Source organism: Papio anubis, chromosome 20 (genome assembly GCF_008728515.1).
Source record: "Papio anubis isolate 15944 chromosome 20, Panubis1.0, whole genome shotgun sequence".
Lineage (NCBI taxonomy): Eukaryota > Metazoa > Chordata > Mammalia > Primates > Cercopithecidae > Papio > Papio anubis.
The window spans coordinates 11,996,848-12,015,630 of NC_044995.1; the positions used below are offsets into that span (position 1 = coordinate 11,996,848).

At 43.9% G+C, this 18,783-nt stretch overlaps 1 protein-coding gene across 3 annotated transcripts; it reads left to right on the forward strand.

Annotated features, from left to right (window-relative positions):
- The first annotated feature begins 565 nt into the window (after positions 1-565).
- ZNF549 (zinc finger protein 549) lies at positions 566-14,677 on the forward strand. Of its 3 annotated transcripts, XM_003916234.5 has the most exons (4): positions 566-868; positions 4,244-4,282; positions 8,623-8,749; positions 11,028-14,677. In XM_003916234.5, the coding sequence occupies exons 1-4, from the start codon at positions 836-838 to the stop codon at positions 12,749-12,751; spliced, it is 1,923 nt and encodes a 640-aa protein (XP_003916283.3). In that variant the 5' UTR covers positions 566-835; the 3' UTR covers positions 12,752-14,677. The 3 variants fall into 3 exon arrangements, with proteins under 3 accessions (XP_003916283.3, XP_021787185.1, XP_021787184.1); XM_021931493.2 differs by lacking the exon at positions 8,623-8,749 and having other exon boundaries at positions 581-868; XM_021931492.2 differs by lacking the exons at positions 566-868; positions 8,623-8,749 and having other exon boundaries at positions 3,173-4,282.
- The last annotated feature ends 4,106 nt before the right edge of the window (positions 14,678-18,783 follow it).

Genomic DNA, 18,783 nt, shown 5'->3' on the forward strand with positions numbered 1-18,783 from the left:
GGAGACCAAGATTTTATCATACAGATGAAGCCTGCAGGTAGCATGTTTCAGAGAAATAGATTGTAAATGTTTCGTATCAGACTTAAGATCTATGTTGATGATATTGCTGTAGGGGTAGAATGAGGCATGTCCAACCCCCTCTTTCATCGTGGCCTCAACTAGATTTTCAGGTTAACTCTATAATGCTGAGAGGAGGGGTCCATTCAGATAGTTGGGAGGCCTTTGAATTTTATTTTTGGTTTATAGTCTCTACATTAAAAAAAAAAAAAGAAAAAATTTAAGGACTGCTTCAATTCTCAATTGTCAACATTTTTAATGTACTGAATGCAATATATGTCAACTTTCGTGTTGAGAAATGAATATCAAATCGTATTCTTTTATCATGTGTATGTAATAGGCTTTGCTGATCCTAGTTCGACGGGTTTTTTCCTTTGTCCTCACCCTCTCGGATTACGTTCTCAGGGCGCCGCGGACTGCGGCGTGGTAGGAACTACACCACCCAGAATACTGTGCGCCGAGCGTGCCGGGGCCTTGGACCAATCGTTGCCCAGGAAAGAGGCACCTGCGTAAGGGCGCAATACGCCGGAATCTTCCGGCGTCTTTCCGGTGGTGGTCATTTTGGCTGCAGGGGAGTGCGTCCGCCGGTAGGCGGTTCCGGCTGGCTGGGTCCGGGCCAGGTAACTGCAGCCGGAAACCGGTGGAGGTGGTGTCCGCCTGCAGAGGAGCTGGGCTGGTCTCGGTCTGAGCGTCGCCCAGCGATTTGCCACCGCACGCCCGCCGGATTTTACCGGGCTTTACCGCGCGCGTCTCCAGGCCCCGCCCCGCCCAGAGTCCCATGGCTGCGGCAGCGCTTGTGAATACACCGCAGGTGAGAGCGGCGTCCTCGGATCCTCACCCGGGTCCTCAAGCCCCGGATTGGGGTCACCTGCGCGGGACTCTGCAGTTCAGGGCCCTTGACAGCGAGGCGTTCTGGGTGGGGTCCTCAGAGCTGACGGGCGGTGAGGTGAAGAAGGGAGAGCGTTGCGTATGGTGGGAGCTGCATGCTCAGAGCCTGGGAGGTGCGCCAGGGTCGCGAGCATTCGGAAATCTGGGGGCCGACCGGTGTCTGCAGGGAGCAGAGAGAATGAGGAGAAGGCACGGCTGCCATGGCAGCCTGAGCAGCCGGGTTTTAATTCTGAGTCGTTGGGAGCCACGGAGGGTTGTGAACTAAAGGAGAACACGATCTGAGTGAGGGTCTGAAAAAATATTTCAAAGGCCATGAGTGGAGAGAACAGACTGTTACGGAGTGATGAGGATGGACGCAGAGATGTTGGTGAGGAGACTGCTGTAGTAGACTCCAGGAGGATTGTGGTGGATTCTGCATCAGACGGGTGGCTGAAGGGACCTAAGTAATAAGATTCTTGGTAGATCTTAAAGGTAAAGCCAGCAGGATTTTCTGCTGCATCGTTTGTGCTTGTGAGCAAAAGTGGGAGTGAAGTATGAACCCAAGTTTTTCTTCTACCTGAACACCTGCAAGAGTTGACAAATTTGGTGGGTGAGCAGATTTCAGGGAGATAGTAGGAGTTGAATTTTGGACGTGGTGTTTCTAAACTGCCACAGAGTGAAGTTGTTACATGGGCAGTTGGAATCATAAGTAGAAATTTCATGGGAGGAGACTGACTCAGTGATGTGTAAATGGTGACAGGCTGGGGCCTAGACTCAGGTCAAGCCTTAAATTTAAACGGGAAATCTTAAGGTTTTACTTTGAGATGAAGAGAGGGAGGGCTGAGGCTGGGGAAGTGTGGGTCGGCCTTGCGAGGCTGCCTGCATATAGGAGGGCCAAGGGGTTCCAGAGGTACTTCCAGAGGGAATGTGTAAGGAATACACACTGCATAGGATGGATTTGAGGGTGGGACACTGTGTAGAGTCACCATTCAGAAGACTGGGTGAGCTGTTCACTCTGTGTGGAGCCAGGAAAAGATCAGCCAGACTAGCGGAGCAGCCCAAGCCCAGCAAGAGCAGCTCTCCCAGGAAAATACAAGTTTAGACTGTATAGATTCAATGGATTAAATTTATGCAAGCAATTAACCGATTAAAATGCCACTAATAAATATGTTTGCTTTTTGTCATGCTTTCCTGGCACGGAATTCCTAAAATCCTTGTAATTTCCTCAGTGAAAAGTGTCTTGTGATAAGTCATGTACCACATAACTGTGTTGACCACATCAATGACGATGGTCTCATAAGATTATGATACCATATTTTTACTGTACCTTTTCATTTTATTTCTTTCTGATCAGGAGGCAAATTGCATTTTCTAAGTTTGTAAATGTTTAAATGCACAAATAATTATCACTGTGTTACAGTTGCTGACAGTATTTAGTATAGTAACTTGCTGTACAGGTTTGTAGCCTAGGAACAATAGGCTATACCATTTAGTAGTTGAACAATGAATGTCTGAACAGTAGTTCCCCCGTGTCCTCAGAGGATACTTTTCAAGACCCCCACTGGAGGCTTGAAACTGCAGATAGTACCCAACATATATATACTATGTTTCTTCCTAGACTACATACCTATAATAAAATCCAGTTTATAAATTAGGCACTATAAGAGATGAACAGTAAATAACTGGAAATAATATAGAACAATTATATTTTATAAGTTAATACAAGTTATGTAACTGCAGTTGAGACAATAAAAAACCAAAAATTAAATTATAAAAAACGTTATCTGAATGTGGTATCTCTCTAAATACGTTACTGTACTATTCACCCTTCTTATTTTGAAGAAGGGACTAAACTCGAAAGAGTGAGATTTCCTCACACTACTTAGAATGGTGCACTATTGGCTGGGCGTGGTGGATCACACCTGTAATCCCAGCACTTGGTGGATCACGAGGTCCGGAGATCGAGATCATCCTGGCCAACACGGTGAAACCCCGTCTCTACTAAAACTACAAAAAATTAGCCAGGCATAGTGGCAGGCGCCTGTAGTCCCAGCTACCCGGGAAGCTTAGGCAGGAGAATGGCGTGAACCCAGGAGGCGGAGCATACAGTGAGCTGAGATCAAGCCACTGCACTCCAGCCTGGGCGACAAAGCGAGACTCCGTCTCAAAAATCAATGAATAAATAAAGAATGGTGCACTATTTAAAACTTGAATTGTTTATTTCTAGAATTTTAATATTTAATATTAAAATTTTAATATTACTATTTTTAGGCTGAAGTTGAAATTTACTACTTATAATTTTCACACTGAAGTTGAATGTGGGTGACTGAAACTGCAAATAGCAAAACAGCTGATAAGGGAAAACTACACTTGAGTTTTATGAGATGGCTTAGGGTGTGCAGACGGGGTGGAGTCAGTCACCAGACAAATCAAGTGATTATAGAATTTGAACTTGAAGTCGTACCTCTGGCCTCCAGGGAGGGGTACAGAGATCTGGAGATGAGGTTATATAAAATCTTTCACAGTGAGTTCTAGAAGCTTCAAGGTTGTGAACACTTGGAAATGCTGGGAGAGTGACATAAGAGAGCATGGAAGTATATTCTGCTTTACCCCCTCTCCCCAGTACCTTGCCATATGCATCTCTTCCATTTGGCTGTTCCTGAGTTGCATCCATTATCATAAACTGGTAAACATAAGTAAAGCATTTTCCTGAGTTCTGTAAGTGGTTCTAGCAAGTTATTGAGCCTAAGGAGAGAGGTCATGGCAGCCCCCAAATTTGTAGCCAAGTGGATAAAATTACAGTGGTCTGGACATTGGCTTGCAATTGGCATATGAAGTGAGGACAGTTTTGTATGACTGAGCCCTTAAACCTGTTGGTTTAGATGCAACTCCAGGTAGGTAGTGTTAGAATAGGACTGCATTATAGGACACCTAGTTGGTATCAGAATCAGAGAATGGTGTGGGAAAAGACACTACGTATTTATTGTCAAGGAATCACAGAAGCCTCTAATAATTTGAAAAGATACCACATTCACATAAAGACTTAAATGGCAAAAAACACCAAAGTTTTAAAAAATGTTTACAGAAATCTTAATGCCATAGTCAGTACTAACTAAATCTTAGCATTGGATACGTATGAATGAGTTTGATGCCTACAATAGCACTACGAGATAGCCACCATTAAGTGTTTCCATTTTATAGATGAAGGCAACCTCAGAGAGGGTAGGTCTTTGTCTAGTGTCACACAGTTGGCAAGAGCAACTTACCTTTGTAAATGCCACCTTGAACACCTTTATTCATAGCCTCCTTCTTCCTACAGATTCCCATGGCAACAGAAGAGTTTGTGAAACCATCACGGGTAAGTGGAAGAAGTCCCAGGTCTTCACTGACCCTGTTCCCTAAAGCCATGGTTCTGACCCACAGACGCAGGTGACACTGATGTCCTGGGACTCTTTTTCCTTCATCTTGGGTCCCTGGGGTCACCTCAGGCCCAGGATGATTAATCAGGGTCAGGAGTTATGCAGAGATGTTCTCATTTCTGCATCCAATAGGATGAAGTGATGAAAGGTTTCCTGGGCATAGGCTCCAGCATGTCCAAATGCTTAGAGATGAGAATGATATGGGCATATATAGGGAACTGCAAGTCTCTGTGCACTGTGGCCAAAACTTTTACAGTTTGAGCTGTGACAGAATATGAGTTTCCTTTTCCTTCTTTACAATCTCACAGATACATGATTTGTCCTTTTTGTAGATCTTAGCAAACTCAGAGTACAATTTTTTTTTTCTTGTTAAGAATTCTAGGCCAGGCACAGTGGCTCACGCCTGTAATCCTAGCACTTTGGGAGGCCAAGGCGGGTGGATCACGAGGTCAGGAGATCGAGACCATCCTGGCTAACATGGTGAAACCCCGTCTCTACTAAAAATACAAAAAAAATCAGCCGGGCATGGTGGCAGGCACCTGTAGTCCCAGCTTCTCAGGAGGCTGAGGCAGGAGAATGGCATGAACCCGGGAGGCAGAGCTTGCAGTGAGCCAAGGTGGCACCACTGCACTCCAGCCTAGGCGACAGTGCGAGATTCTGTCTCAAAAATAAAAAATAAAAACTCCCACCTTTTCACTTACAGGAAGTACTTCACAGGTTGTCTTTTACATATCTGAATGGCTGGTATTATTGCTCTTGTGCTTTGGGGGTATTAAGTAAAATAAAGGGTTACTTGAACACAAGCACTGTGATAATGAGACGGTTGATATGATAACCAAGATGGCCACATAGTGACTAACAGGCAGGTAATGTATTCAGCGTGGATCTACTGGACAAAGGGATGATTCACATCTTGGGCAGAACAGCGTCGGACAGTGTAAGATTTTATCACACTACTCGGAAAAGCACGTCATTTATAACTTTTGAGTTGTTCTTTTCTGGAATTATCCATGTAATATTTTCGGACCACAGTTGACCACTGGTGAGTGAAACCATGGAAAACAAAATAGTGGCTAAGAGCGGGGACGGCTGTATATGTATTCAGTGCTATAAATTTTATTCTAAGCACTGCTTCCACTGCATCTCACAAATTCTAAGTTGTGTTTTCATTGTCATTTAGTTAAAAATATTTTTAAATGTATCTTGAGTATTTCTTCTTTGTTCCATGCATTAAGTCTTGTTTACATCTCCTGGGTATTTTTGGATTTGCCAGCTATCTTTCTATTACTGCTTTCTAGTTGAATTCCATTGTGATCGCAGAGCATTGTATTATTTCTATTAAATGTATTAAGAGGTATTTTATGACTGTGTATTGTAAACTGGGGAGTAAGTGCCCTTCGTGGGGTCTCTAGGATCATTCCAGCACTGCCATGGAAATGAAACTCTGAGAGGCGTAAAGGATTTGTTACATTCATAGGTCGTCATAGAGGGTGGCACAGCAAACCATGCATGGAGCCATATGAAAGGAGTTCTCAGGGAGTGGACTCAACCAAGCAGGCAGGGAGCCAACAGGGAGAGCAAGGACCTGTGGGCAGGTGCCTTTCCTAGTGTGTCTGAATGTCATTCAGTCACCGTCAAAGGAGGAAGGAAAGGGGAGTTTGTGACAGGGACCAGTCTTAGCATGCTGGGTACGTGGTCACCGGGGTGGGTTGCTCATAATGTATTGGGGATGTTGAAGCATCAGGAAAATAGGAAGTTTTAAAGATTAAAAAACAGGCCCAGAATGTGGTCTGTCTTGTTGAATATTCCGTGTGAGCTTGAGAACAGCGCGTATTCTGTTCTTGTTGGACAAAGTAATCTAAAGATGGTGATTATGTCCGGTTGATTGATGGTGTTGTTGAATTCAGCTAAGTTTATTGGTTTTCTGCCTACTGTATCTGTCAGTAACAGATAGAAAAGAGTGTGGAAGACTTCAATTATGATGGTGGATTGATCTGTTTCTCCTTGAAGATCTGTCCGTTTTTGCCTCATATAGTTTGATGCCCTGTGGTCAGGCATGTATGTGCTAAGGATTCTTACATCTTTTTGGAAACGGCCTCAACCTCCCGAGTAGCTGGGATTACAGGCGCCCGCCACCACGCCCAGCTAATTTTTGTATTTTTAGTAGAGACAGGGTTTCTCCACATTGGTCAGGCTGATCTCGAACTCCTGACCTCAGGTGATCCACCCGCCTCGGCCTCCCAAAGTGCCTGTGATGTTTTCTCGATAGCTAGACACGATGAGCTCAGTAAAAGGAATTGCTGTAAATAGGCCTTTAATAATGTGGTGGTGAGGTGTGTCAGTGGGCAGGGCAAGCATTTTAAGTCTCTGTTTTAGGTCTCTGTTTTAGTGAGCCTGTTCCTCTTGACTGAAATTCTCATGTGTTTCTAAGTAGTGTTTTGTTATGCTTTTTCTGTCCCATTATGTGGAAGAAGATTACTAGAGTGGGTTGTAGTTGGTTATTTCCCTTCCCCCAGATAGATTAGGCTCTGATAATAACCTCTGTAGGTTGGACTTTGGTTACCTGTTGTCTCCCAAGGCAGGCTTTGTTTAGAGGAACACATTGCAATGGCATATTTTAAAATGATTCATTTTCCCCTCTCTGGTGGAAGCACAAGGGGATTTTTTTTTCCCCCAGTATTCACCATAAGAACTTGGTTAAGTTTCTGGAGGTAAATATTGCAAGATTGTGGGGGCCCCTTATAGTGATAAGTGCCTCTTGAATTTTCAGCTCACAGAATTGTCCACACAGAGCTTCCAGCAATTTACGTATTATAGATTGGGTTTTCCTAACCTGGCACTGGTTCGCATGATGGTTTCCTTTCATGAGTTTCTGCTCCTGTGAGCCTTGATTCCCCTGTATTCCCTTGTTTATCTCTGCAATCTTGTGGGCAGTGGTGTGTCCTGTGCCCTTATCTTTCCTGTGTGGATCCTAGAAGAACTGTCCATTTCTTAGTCTGTTTAACTCTTTACTTGCTATTGTGATAGAGTTGCCACTTCCAAGCTCCTTACATGCAGAATCGGAAACCAGAGTCCAGGAGTTAGGCCTTCACAATGTGGAGTCTCATGTTAGGACTTCTTGGTGGTGGTGTCAGGTGCACAGCAAGAGACAGACACGTGGAGTTCAGGGAAGGGATTCAAGTGAAAACTATCCGTCAGCCAGTGGCTGGCCTGTGGACCATGGCAAATTTAAGAGGAACACTCTTCAGGTCATAGTGGCAGTCCCATCAGTGAGGAAGGATGTAGAGAGTCTTCTCTAACGACTGGGTCTCTTGCATGGTCACCTAGAGGTGGGAACCATCACTAAGACCGATAAAGAAGAGTAGTAACCATGGATGTGTGGGGGTAGGATGAAACGGGTGTCCAGCTGCTGGCACAGTCTTTAAATGGGGAATGGTTAAGAGATTCATTCAGAGGCAAAGCAGTACTGGAGGTCAAATGACACCAAGGTCAGGGCTGGTGCTTTTTCTCCCTTCTGCTGGCTCAGACTTTTGTTGGTAACTCTTGGTGGGGCCTGAGTAGTTTCAGACAGGGGGACAGATTATGTTAAGAGCAAATGAGATTGACTGGGAGAGTCATTCAGCCTGTGGTGGGAGCAGCTGGGGACCAGGCTTTGACTGAGTATAGGTGGAGAGAGGAAAGATGTGACGGGTGTGGGGGCAGCACAGGCAACACTGAGGAGGAAGTGGACTTCGGCAGCGTGAGCTCACACAAGGTCTGAGTGGCTGAAATTGGAACAAAGAGCCAGGCCAGATGGGGAAGTCTTCATAACAGTCCTGAGACTGCCTCTGGCTTGGGTGTAACAAAGATGTGTGGTGGTGCTGGATCCGTGTTGCATTTAGCCAGTGCTGCCTGGGCCCCTTGAGCAGAGTGGCATGTGGAGAAGCCAGTGAAGTGCCTGTGTCATGGATGCTGAGGGCGGTGGAGTTCAAGGTGTAGCAGCCATGATCTGGAGATGTGTTCCCATGAATGGTGTGCAACTGGGAGGGAGTATGGCTGTACTCAGGATCCTTGTACTGGCACTTTAAGCCAAGACAGTAAGCACAGGTTTCAGTATATCTGGGTCTCCAGCGAGATGAACCAGCAGGAGCATGGATAAGATTCCATGATGTAAGGCCCAGAGGGAGATGCTATAAGGACCTGGTATCTCCTCTGAGTTGGAGAACTAGGGAGGAGGGAGATTTACTGGGATTCCTGGGGATTGAGTCTGCTCATGATCTCACCTGCCCCCATCATGCAGGGCCATGTGACCTTTGAGGATATTGCTGTGTACTTCTCCCAGGAGGAGTGGGGCCTCCTTGATGAAGCTCAGAGGTGCCTGTATCATGATGTGATGCTGGAGAACTTTTCGCTTATGGCCTCAGTGGGTAAGATCTCTTAAAACCACACCATCGACCTCTGTTGGACTTTGCTCTTCCCCTTTTTCCAGGAGTTTCCTGTCTTTCCCAGAGTTGGACATGGGCCCTGCTTCTTTCCTTGGTTCTTTTTTTTTTTTTTTTTTTTTTCTTTTTTTTTGAGACGGAGTCTCGCTCTGCCGCCCGGGCTGGAGTGCAGTGGCAGGATCTCGGCTCACTGCAAGCTCCGCCTCCCGGGTTCACGCCATTCTCCTGCCTCAGCCTCAGGAGTAGCTGGGACTACAGGCGTCCGCCACCTCGCCCGGCTAGTTTTTTGTATTTTTTTTAGTAGAGACGGGGTTTCACCGTGTTCGCCAGGATGGTCTCGATCTCCTGACCTCGTGATCCGCCCGCCTCGGCCTCCCAAAGTGCTGGGATTACAGGCTTCAGCCACCGCGCCCGGCCTTTTCCTTGGTTCTTGACCTGTGGAAGACATAGGCGCTGTGGTTGCTAGGCCTGGGTTTTTTTCTGCCCCAATATCTACTGTCCTGAAGCTTTTTAGTTAAGAGTTTGGGTTCAGACTCTTGTAACTTGCCCAACCGATACCACTTGGTTTTGCCACTGCTTGCTAAGGTTCACTTCTGTGGTGGACCTGTGTTACAGGTTCTCCCCCTGCCTTTAGTAGACATGTCTTTGGACCTGCCTTTCTCAGGAATTATAGGTACTTACATGGTTGCTATTTGTAGGGAACCCTAGACTATGACAGCAACACCCACTCCCAAGGGTTTTTTGTAAAAAGTTTCCCTCCTGTAGTCTGTCATGGGTTAGGGCACTCTGGGCCAGTGTCGTTGATCCGCCTCCCTGTTTTTCCCTTAGGATTGCTTCTGCCTTCCAGGACTGAGATAGTCTCCTGACTTAAGCTGGGGACAGGGGAAAGGCCTGTGTTCCTGAAAGGGTAGTGAAGTCTTTAGCCATAGCAAGGAGGGGGGTTAACGAGGTTTGGGACCTGTGACTAGGAGCAGTGGGAGGTCATGATTTCAGGGCTGAACTCAAATCATACCAGGCAGATGTCCTATGTTCCCCACTATTTTGGTGCCAGGGCTCATGGCCATACCTCATTTTTCTCTTTTCTCTGCCTGCTTGACAATTTGCCTACTTGTCATTTCTACTGTGATTGTCTCCTACCTCTGTTCTCCACATCTCTCCAGTTCCTATTCTGCAGTGTTCTCCAACATTAGCCTATACCTAATGTATTTAATATTATGAGCTGTGCAGATACAGATGTTCCTCAGCTCATGATGGGGTTATATCCTGGTAAACCCATTGTGAGTTGAGAATACCGTAAGTCAGAAATGCATTTAATACACCCAACTTATTAGACATCCCAGCTTAGCAACACAGTAGAGTATCAGTTGTTCAGCCTTGTGATTGCATGGCTTACTGAGAGCTGCAGCTTGCTACCACTGCATCACAAGGGTATATACACACTGCCTATCACTAGCCTGGGAAAAGTTCAAAATTTAAAGTATGGTTTCTACTGAATGCACATCACTTTTGTATCATCATAAAGTGGAAAAATCGTAAGTTCAACCATTGTAAATCAAAGACTACGTAAGCTCTCAAACATCAGCTATCCAGTTGTAATTGCATTTTCCTGGGGTGACACACATTCTATGCAGGTCTCCCCTGTCTCCATCAGACAACGTCCTATTGAAAACCATTGACAGAGAAGGGAGTCGTATGCCCCCTGCCTCTCTTCCCACCACAGTACCCGATTCCTTGTTCTCCTGCTGGTTATGGGTCTTCCCCTACATGGTAACCTTCAGAGCCCTAATACTACAAGTATTATGTTCCTTGACCTGACTCCAGCTCCCTTGTCCTGAAAACAAACCCATAGCCTGGGTGCGATGGCTCATGCCTATAATCCTAGCACTTGGGGAAGCTGAGGTGGGAGGATCACTTGAGCTAAGGAATTTGAGACCAGCCTTGGCAACATAATGAGATCCCTATCTCCACAAAAAATTCTAAAAAGTTAGCCAGGCATGGTGGTATATGCCTGTAGTCGCAGCTACTTGGGAGGCTGAGGTGGGAGTGTCACTGGAGCTTGGAAGGTCAAGGCTGCAGTGAGATGTGACTGCAACTGCACTCCCATCTGGGTGACAGAGCAAGACTCTATCTCAAACAAAACAAAACAAAACAAAAAAAACAAAACGTGGACTCATCCATCCCTGTGTTCCATAGGTATTTGTAATGGAGCTGTTCCCTTCCACCAAAGTCTGCATATACTTCACTTGCATTTTTATGCTTTTAGGGTGTTTGCATGGAATAGAGACTGAGGAGGCCCCTTCTGAGCACACTATTTCTGCACAAGGAGTGTCACAGGCCAGGACTCCAAAGCCAGGTCCTTCCATCCCAAACGCTCATTCTTGTGAGATGTGTATCCTGGTCATGAAAGACATTTTGTACCTCACTGAGCACCAGGGAACCCTTCCCTGGCAGAAACCTTGTACTTCTGCAGCCAGTGGGAAATGGTTTTCATTTGGTTCTAACCTGCAACTGCACCAGAACCAGGACAGCGGAGAGGAGCACATCAGAAAGGAGGAGAGCTGTGCCTTGCTTCTGAATAGCTGCAAACTTCCTCTGTCAGACAATCTCTTCCCATGCAAAGATGTTGAGAAGGATTTTCCAACCATCCTGGGCCTTCTTCAACACCAGACCACCCACAGCAGAGAAGAGTGTGCACATAGAAGCAGGGAGACCTTTCAACAAAGACGTTACAAATGTGAGCAAGTTTTCAATGAGAAAGTTCATGTTACTGAGCATCAGAGAGTCCACACTGGAGAAAAAGCTTATAAGCGTAGGGAATATGGGAAATCCTTGAACTCTAAATATTCATTTGTTGAACACCAGAGAACCCATAATGCAGAAAAGCCTTATGTGTGCAGTATGTGTGGGAAATCATTCCTCCATAAACAAACACTCATTGGGCACCAGCAGAGAATTCACACTAGAGAAAGGTCTTATGTGTGCATCGAATGTGGGAAATCCTTGAGCTCCAAATACTCACTTGTGGAACACCAGAGAACCCATAATGGAGAAAAGCCTTATGTGTGCAACGTATGTGGGAAATCATTCCGCCACAAACAAACATTTGTTGGGCACCAGCAGAGAATCCACACTGGAGAGAGGCCTTATGTATGTATTGAATGTGGGAAATCTTTTATTCATTCCTACGACCGCATTCGACACCAGAGAGTTCACACTGGAGAAAGGGCTTATCAGTGCAGTGAATGTGGGAAATCCTTCATATACAAACAGTCACTTCTGGATCACCAGAGAATCCACACGGGAGAAAGGCCTTATGAGTGCAAAGAGTGTGGGAAAGCATTCATTCACAAAAAAAGACTTCTTGAGCACCAGAGAATTCATACTGGAGAAAAGCCTTATGTGTGCATCATATGCGGGAAATCATTTATCCGCTCATCTGACTACATGCGACACCAGAGAATTCACACTGGAGAAAGGGCTTATGAATGCAGTGACTGTGGGAAAGCCTTCATCTCCAAACAAACACTTCTTAAGCATCACAAAATCCACACTAGAGAAAGGCCTTATGAATGCAGTGAATGTGGGAAAGGCTTCTACCTTGAGGTTAAACTTCTTCAGCACCAAAGAATCCATACTAGAGAACAACTTTATGATTGCAATGAATGTGGAAAAGTCTTCAGCCACCAAAAAAGACTTCTTGAGCACCAGAAAGTTCACACTGGAGAAAAGCCCTGTGAGTGCAGTGAATGTGGGAAATGCTTTAGACACCGCACCAGCCTCATTCAACACCAGAAAGTTCACAGTGGAGAGAGGCCTTATAACTGCACTGCATGTGAGAAGGCCTTTATCTATAAAAACAAACTTGTTGAGCATCAGCGAATCCACACTGGAGAAAAGCCGTATGAATGTGGTAAATGTGGGAAAGCCTTCAACAAAAGATATTCCCTTGTCAGGCACCAGAAAGTACATACAACAGAAGAGCCCTAGCAATTGTTGACATGTGCCATTGTCTTATTCACCATAACACACCAGAGAGCCGACTTTTCAAGGGATCCGACAGAAATTAAACCTCATATATCTGCGTATCAGTAGTTGAAAGATTCACTACAAGGTCCAAGTACTTGGGAAACTTTCCAGAGATTATTACTTGTACTTTCTAATCTGCCCAGTGTTACAACAGACACTACCATGTGGCATATCCTCACATTTTTCATCAGTCACTCACATGTGCTCAAGGAATGCAGACCACTGTGCTCACCAAATTCTGAAAGGAGTAATAAAAGCCTATTGAGGGTCCTCTTCCATTTTGCTGAACTGTTCAAGGCATAGACAAAACCCAAATTTGACAAAGAAGAGCAATCTGGATTATTGTAGCCCATGGAGGTTTACCTTCTTCATAGGTTTTTTTTTTTTATGTGATTGCCATAGTGGGATATTCCCTCCCCCACATTACCCAAGAGGGACATGGGGTGTCTCACCATGTGCTGATGTATATGTTCTGCCAATGTGAAGAGTGAACAGCTCCAACTTTATGTGCCCCTAGGGACATAGTATGAGATCAGAAAATAGTTTAGTCCTACGTGTCTTAATTTTTATTGGTTTCCAAGGTCTCCTAGGAAAGAGAGCAGAGCTGTGTGGTCCTAATCATGGTGTCGATTTTATGCCAGATTTATTTGTAGCTCCAGAGGTCTCCCTGAGAAGAGGCATTTGTGACAAACTCAAGTGCTGGGGTCTGCATGAATTGTTTATTTGCAGTGATGCTCCGTATTTCCTAGCACCGTTCATGGCATCTTATTTCCCAGGTCCTTCATTGTAGTCATGGGCACTGAAGGACAGAATTGGTAGGCAGGTCACTGGTTGTAAGACCTACTGGGGCCAGGTAAGAACAGTAATTGGCCCAGACAGATAGGTGTAATAAACAGAGAGTGGAAAATATTGTAGCCAAGAAGAGTGGATGTGTCCCATCCAAAGGTGCATCCAAAACTGTCTATGTTACTATGGCTTCATGGTTTGGGAGTATATAGAAATTCTCAGGACCTCAGACCTTTGATTCTCCTTTGGCAGCACACATCGTCAGCATAAGTCATCTGAAGATTTTGTGGACTCCCATAACTTCTGTGCTGTGTTTGAGATGATTGCTGCATGAGCAGGAAAGCAGGATTTGAGAGAACATACACCTTGCCTTTCAGATATGTGGTTTTTGTGATTCACCCAGATCTGTTATGCCAGTTAGAAATTACCTTTATTACTTCCCATTTATTGCCACTGCTGAGAAGGCTGTCCTTCCTAACTTGTGAGGAGTGAATCCTTAATAAGTAAATATTGTGTTACCCTATAGTCTGGTTTTCCAAAAGGAGAGGTAGATGCATATTTTTGTGTGGAACCATTTATCTTAAAACATTGAGGTGCAGTTTTTATACACAAAACCTTCTTTTTAAGAATTGTTTGTATGGTTTATTGCCTAATTGATGGGTTTTGATATTCATGTAATCTCAGTAAGTATCTTGTCTTAGAAATATGTGTGTATAGGCCGGGTGCAGTGGCTCACGCCTGGGAGGCCAAGGCAGGTAGATCACCCGAGGTCAGGAGTTCGAGACCAACCTGGCCAACATAGTGAACTCCAGTCTCTACTAAAAATACAAAAATAGCCGGGCGTGGTGGTGTGGATCTGTAATCCCAGCTATGCAGGAGGCTGAGGCAGGAGAATCACTTGAACCTGGAAGGCGGAGGTTGCAGTGAGCCGAGGTCACGCCATTGCACTCCAGCCTGGGTGACAGAGTGACACTTTGTCTCAAAAAAAAAAAAAAAACAAAAAAAAACCAGAAAATAAATATGTGTGTATATATTCTATTTTGCGTCTTTTCATTCACCTTATTTCATTCAGTCTTCCAAATAAAATGTTCTTAATTTTGATGAAATCTAATTTGTCTGTGTGTTCTTTTACTGTTATTTTGGTGCTATTTTAAAAAAATGCATTCCTCGGCTGGGCGTGGTGGCTCACGCCTGTAATCCCAGCACTTTGGGAAGCCAAGGTGGGTCAGATCACCTGAGGTCAGGAGTTTGAGACCAGCCTGGCCAACGAGGCAAAACCCCATCTCTACTAAAAATACAAAAAGTAGCTGGGCATGGTGGTGGGTGCCTGTAGTCCCAGCTACTCAGGAGGCTGAGGTGGGAGGATTGCTTGAACCTGGGAGGCGGAGGCTGCAGTGAGCTGAGATATTGCCACTACATTCCAGCCTGGGTGACAGACAGGACTCCCATCTCGGGAAAAAAATAAATAAAAATAAAAAATAAAAAATTGTGTAATTATAGAAACCTTGGAAAGATTGTTATTCAACTGATATTATTACATAAGGTATTTATTTTGTAAATTAGTTGCAATATTAGAATTTCTGTACCAGTCTAGAGTATTTATTTCTCTGCTGTTACTGTGGCCTTAACACATTGAAAGAGTTCTTATTTTGCTTTGCCACCCCGTATGCATACTTAATTTTTGTTATTTTCCCAAATTCCAATTATCTTTACAAGATCATTTTCTTTGTTTTCTAAAAGAGCTAACCAGACAAGAAAATTTGCCCTTGTTATTCCCACTTATACAGCTTGTCTGCCAAATGCTTTATGCCATTATTCTCATCAGTCTCATTCTCAGGGGTTTCTCTGAGCAAATCCGTACAGAAGTGGAATTATGTGACACTTCCTGCTCCATTCTCATGCTTCATCTTTAATAGGTAAATTTACCATTTTAAATAGTTTTAAAATTATCTTCACTATGTGTACTTTGGATTTAATCCTACTAATAATTAAGAGGCTCTAAGAATCAATGGATTTAATCCTACTAATGATTAAGATACTCTAAGAATCAATGTAAAACTAATTTTAAAGCCAGTAGCATAATTTTGTGAGTTATGCCTGAGTATTCAAAAATCCTAACAAGTCAAAAATATTAAAATTAATATATTTAATCTTTCCATTTAAATATTTCCATTCCATAAACTTCAGAACCAAAGTTAGATACTAACAAGAGACTGTAGATAAATACAGTGTCAATAGTATCCAGGGACTAGCCCATATACTTGAAAATCTTATTAATCATCAATAAAGTACCCCACCATAAACAAATATACAATAAAAAGTTAAGATACAAATAAAGACAGGCCAATATATGAGTAGACCATTGACAGAAGAAAAACAAAAGGGAATAAAAGGATATGAATTAATGCTCAAACGTATTTCAATCTGAGAAACAGCAGATAATACTGTATATTACTTTAAACTTCTAAAGTAAGAAAAACTGGAAAGCTGGGTAATTCTAAATATTGTCTGGGACACAGTGATACAGAAACACTTCTGTCCATCTTATGGGAGAGGAAAGGGCAACCTATAACGTAATTCCAGTTACATACTGGATCACCATATGACCTAGCTATTCAGCTCCAAGGTACATTTTTCATGTACGTCCATAAGTTTATTTAGAACATTACCCTGATGACCTTATTTTTAAGGTTGAATTAAGCTAGTGGTAATATATTCCATAGCAGGAGAATGGAGGAAGTACATGTCCATAATCACAAGATTTGAATAAAGGATGAAAGCTTCATGATGTAAAACATTACATGGCAGTTAAAAACCATTGGCTAGAGGTAAGCCCATGAAATACAGGACAGACTATATTTTGTTGTATTTTGAGTGAAAAAGATAGACAAAAAGAATGGTGAGATCTACAATTCAATAAAACATGATAATTTAAAAATAATACCAGCCGGGCATGGTGGCTCACGCCTGTAATCCCAGCACTTTGGGAGGCTGAGGCGGGCAGATCACGAGGTCAGGAGATCGAGATCATCCTGGCTAACACGATAAAACCCCGTCTGTACTAAAAATACAAAAAATTAGCTGGGCGTGGTGGCGGGCGCCTGTAGTCCTAGCTACTCGGGAGGCTGAGGCAGGAGAATAGCGTGAACCCGGGAGGCGGAGCTTGCAGTGAGCCAAGATCGTGCCACTGCACTCCAGCCTGGGCAACAGAGCAAGATGCCGTCTCAAAAAAATAATAATTTAACACCACAAAACTCCAAACCAAAGAAAAAAACCCCAAACAACCCAGACACTTCTTACTGGAACACGTTCCATGCTTTTCTCTCGGTTTCTGGTAGCCCCATGTGTTCCTTGACTTGACGATGTTCTTCCTGTGTCTTCACATTGTCTTCCCTCTGTACATCTGCCTCTGTGACCAAAGTTCCCTTTTTTTTTTTTTTTTTTTGAGATGGAGTCTGTCACCCAGGCTGGATGGAGTGCAGTGGCACGATCTCGGCTCACTGCAACCTCCGCCTCCCGGGTTCAAGTGATTCTCATGCCTCAGCCTCCTGTGTAGCTGGGACTACAAGGGCCTGCCACCACGTCCGGCTAATTTTTTGTATTTTTAGTAGAGATGGGGTTTTACCCTGTTAGCCAGGATGGTCTCGATCCCCTGATCTCGTGATCCACCCGCCTCGGCCTCCCAAAGTGCTGGGATTACAGGCGTGAGCCACCCCACCAGGCCCAAATTTCCCATTTTTGTAAGGACACAGTTATATTCAATTAGGAACTAACCTAATGGATTAATTAACATGATTACCTGAGGTTCTGAGGGTAATGACTCCAACATCTTTTTTGGAGACACAAACACTTAACATTGCCCTATGAATTTCTGCAGTTCTTTCAAAGGCAGAGTGAATAGTAATCACAGCAATTTCAAGATAAACAGGCTTCCATTGTGAGATGGCTTGTTTAAAGAAACTATTAATTCTCTATACTCTTCTGATCACTCTGTTGTTCACATTCATTTTAGACTTTCTCTTCCAAATCACTTCTGGTGCTTTCCTTCCTGCTTTCATTTCCTTCAATGTTCTAGTTCTGTTATGTTTTTATTCCATCAGCGATTTCTTAAATTTCTCTTTTCAACCTTAAGTGGTTTTTCTGAAATTATAAAATTTACTGTGAACATTTCAAACATTTCCACGTGTGCATGAAGTTAAAGTGAATGTTCACTCTGACACTCCCCTCTGCCCCATCCCTTCCCTCCCTCTACACCCAAGGAGCAAATACCATTTAACTGGGTGAGAATCCTTCCAGACACATTTTTTGTCTGCTTACAAACATTAAGATTTCTAATTCGTCTTTGCATGACTGACTTGCCAAGTGAATTCACCGTCCACATCTCCTCTGTGAGACTAATTGAAGTGCACCAACTGTGAATGGTCATAACTAGTCCCACCCCCACAATCATTTCTCACAGATTAAGCACCATAAGAGCATAGTGCTTTTTATCTAATTTGTTCATTAAATGTAACAAAGTTACAATAACAAACATGAACAAGAAAACATGTTTTACCTTTACCTCCGCCGGGCACAGTGGCTCACGCCTGTAATCCCAGCACTTTGGGAGACTGAGGCGGGTGGACTACCTGAGGTCAGGAATTCAAGACCAGTCTGGCCAACATGGTGAAACCCCGTCTCTACTAAAAATACAAAAAACTTAGCCGGGCGTGGTGGTGGGCGCCTATAATCACAGCTACTCAGGAGGCTGAGGCAGGAGAATCCCTTGAACTCGGGAGGCAGAAGTTGCCATGAGCTGAGATGGCACCACTGCACTCCAGCCTGGGCAACAAGAGTGAAACTCCGTCTCAAAAAAAAAAAAAAAAAATTTTTTTTTACCTCAATCATAAACAGTATTTGTGGAAAACATACAGAAGTTCATAACTTTTACTGACTTAAAAATGGGTGCTAAACAAGTTTAGGTCAATATATTGCACCTGTTCTCACGTGTTTTTCCTATACTAGATAGTAAGTTCCTTCCCTGCTCAAGGGTAGGACCCATAGCCCAGCCATCCACTGCATCCTACTCTTCCAAATATGAACACAACAGTGAGTGGCCATGGAGCTAAATGACAGGTGTCTCATGAGATTCTTGCCTATCACAGCAGCAAGTTCATAGTAGATCCTTTTACCAAACACTTTAAGACTGTACAGAAAGAGTTGAAAGC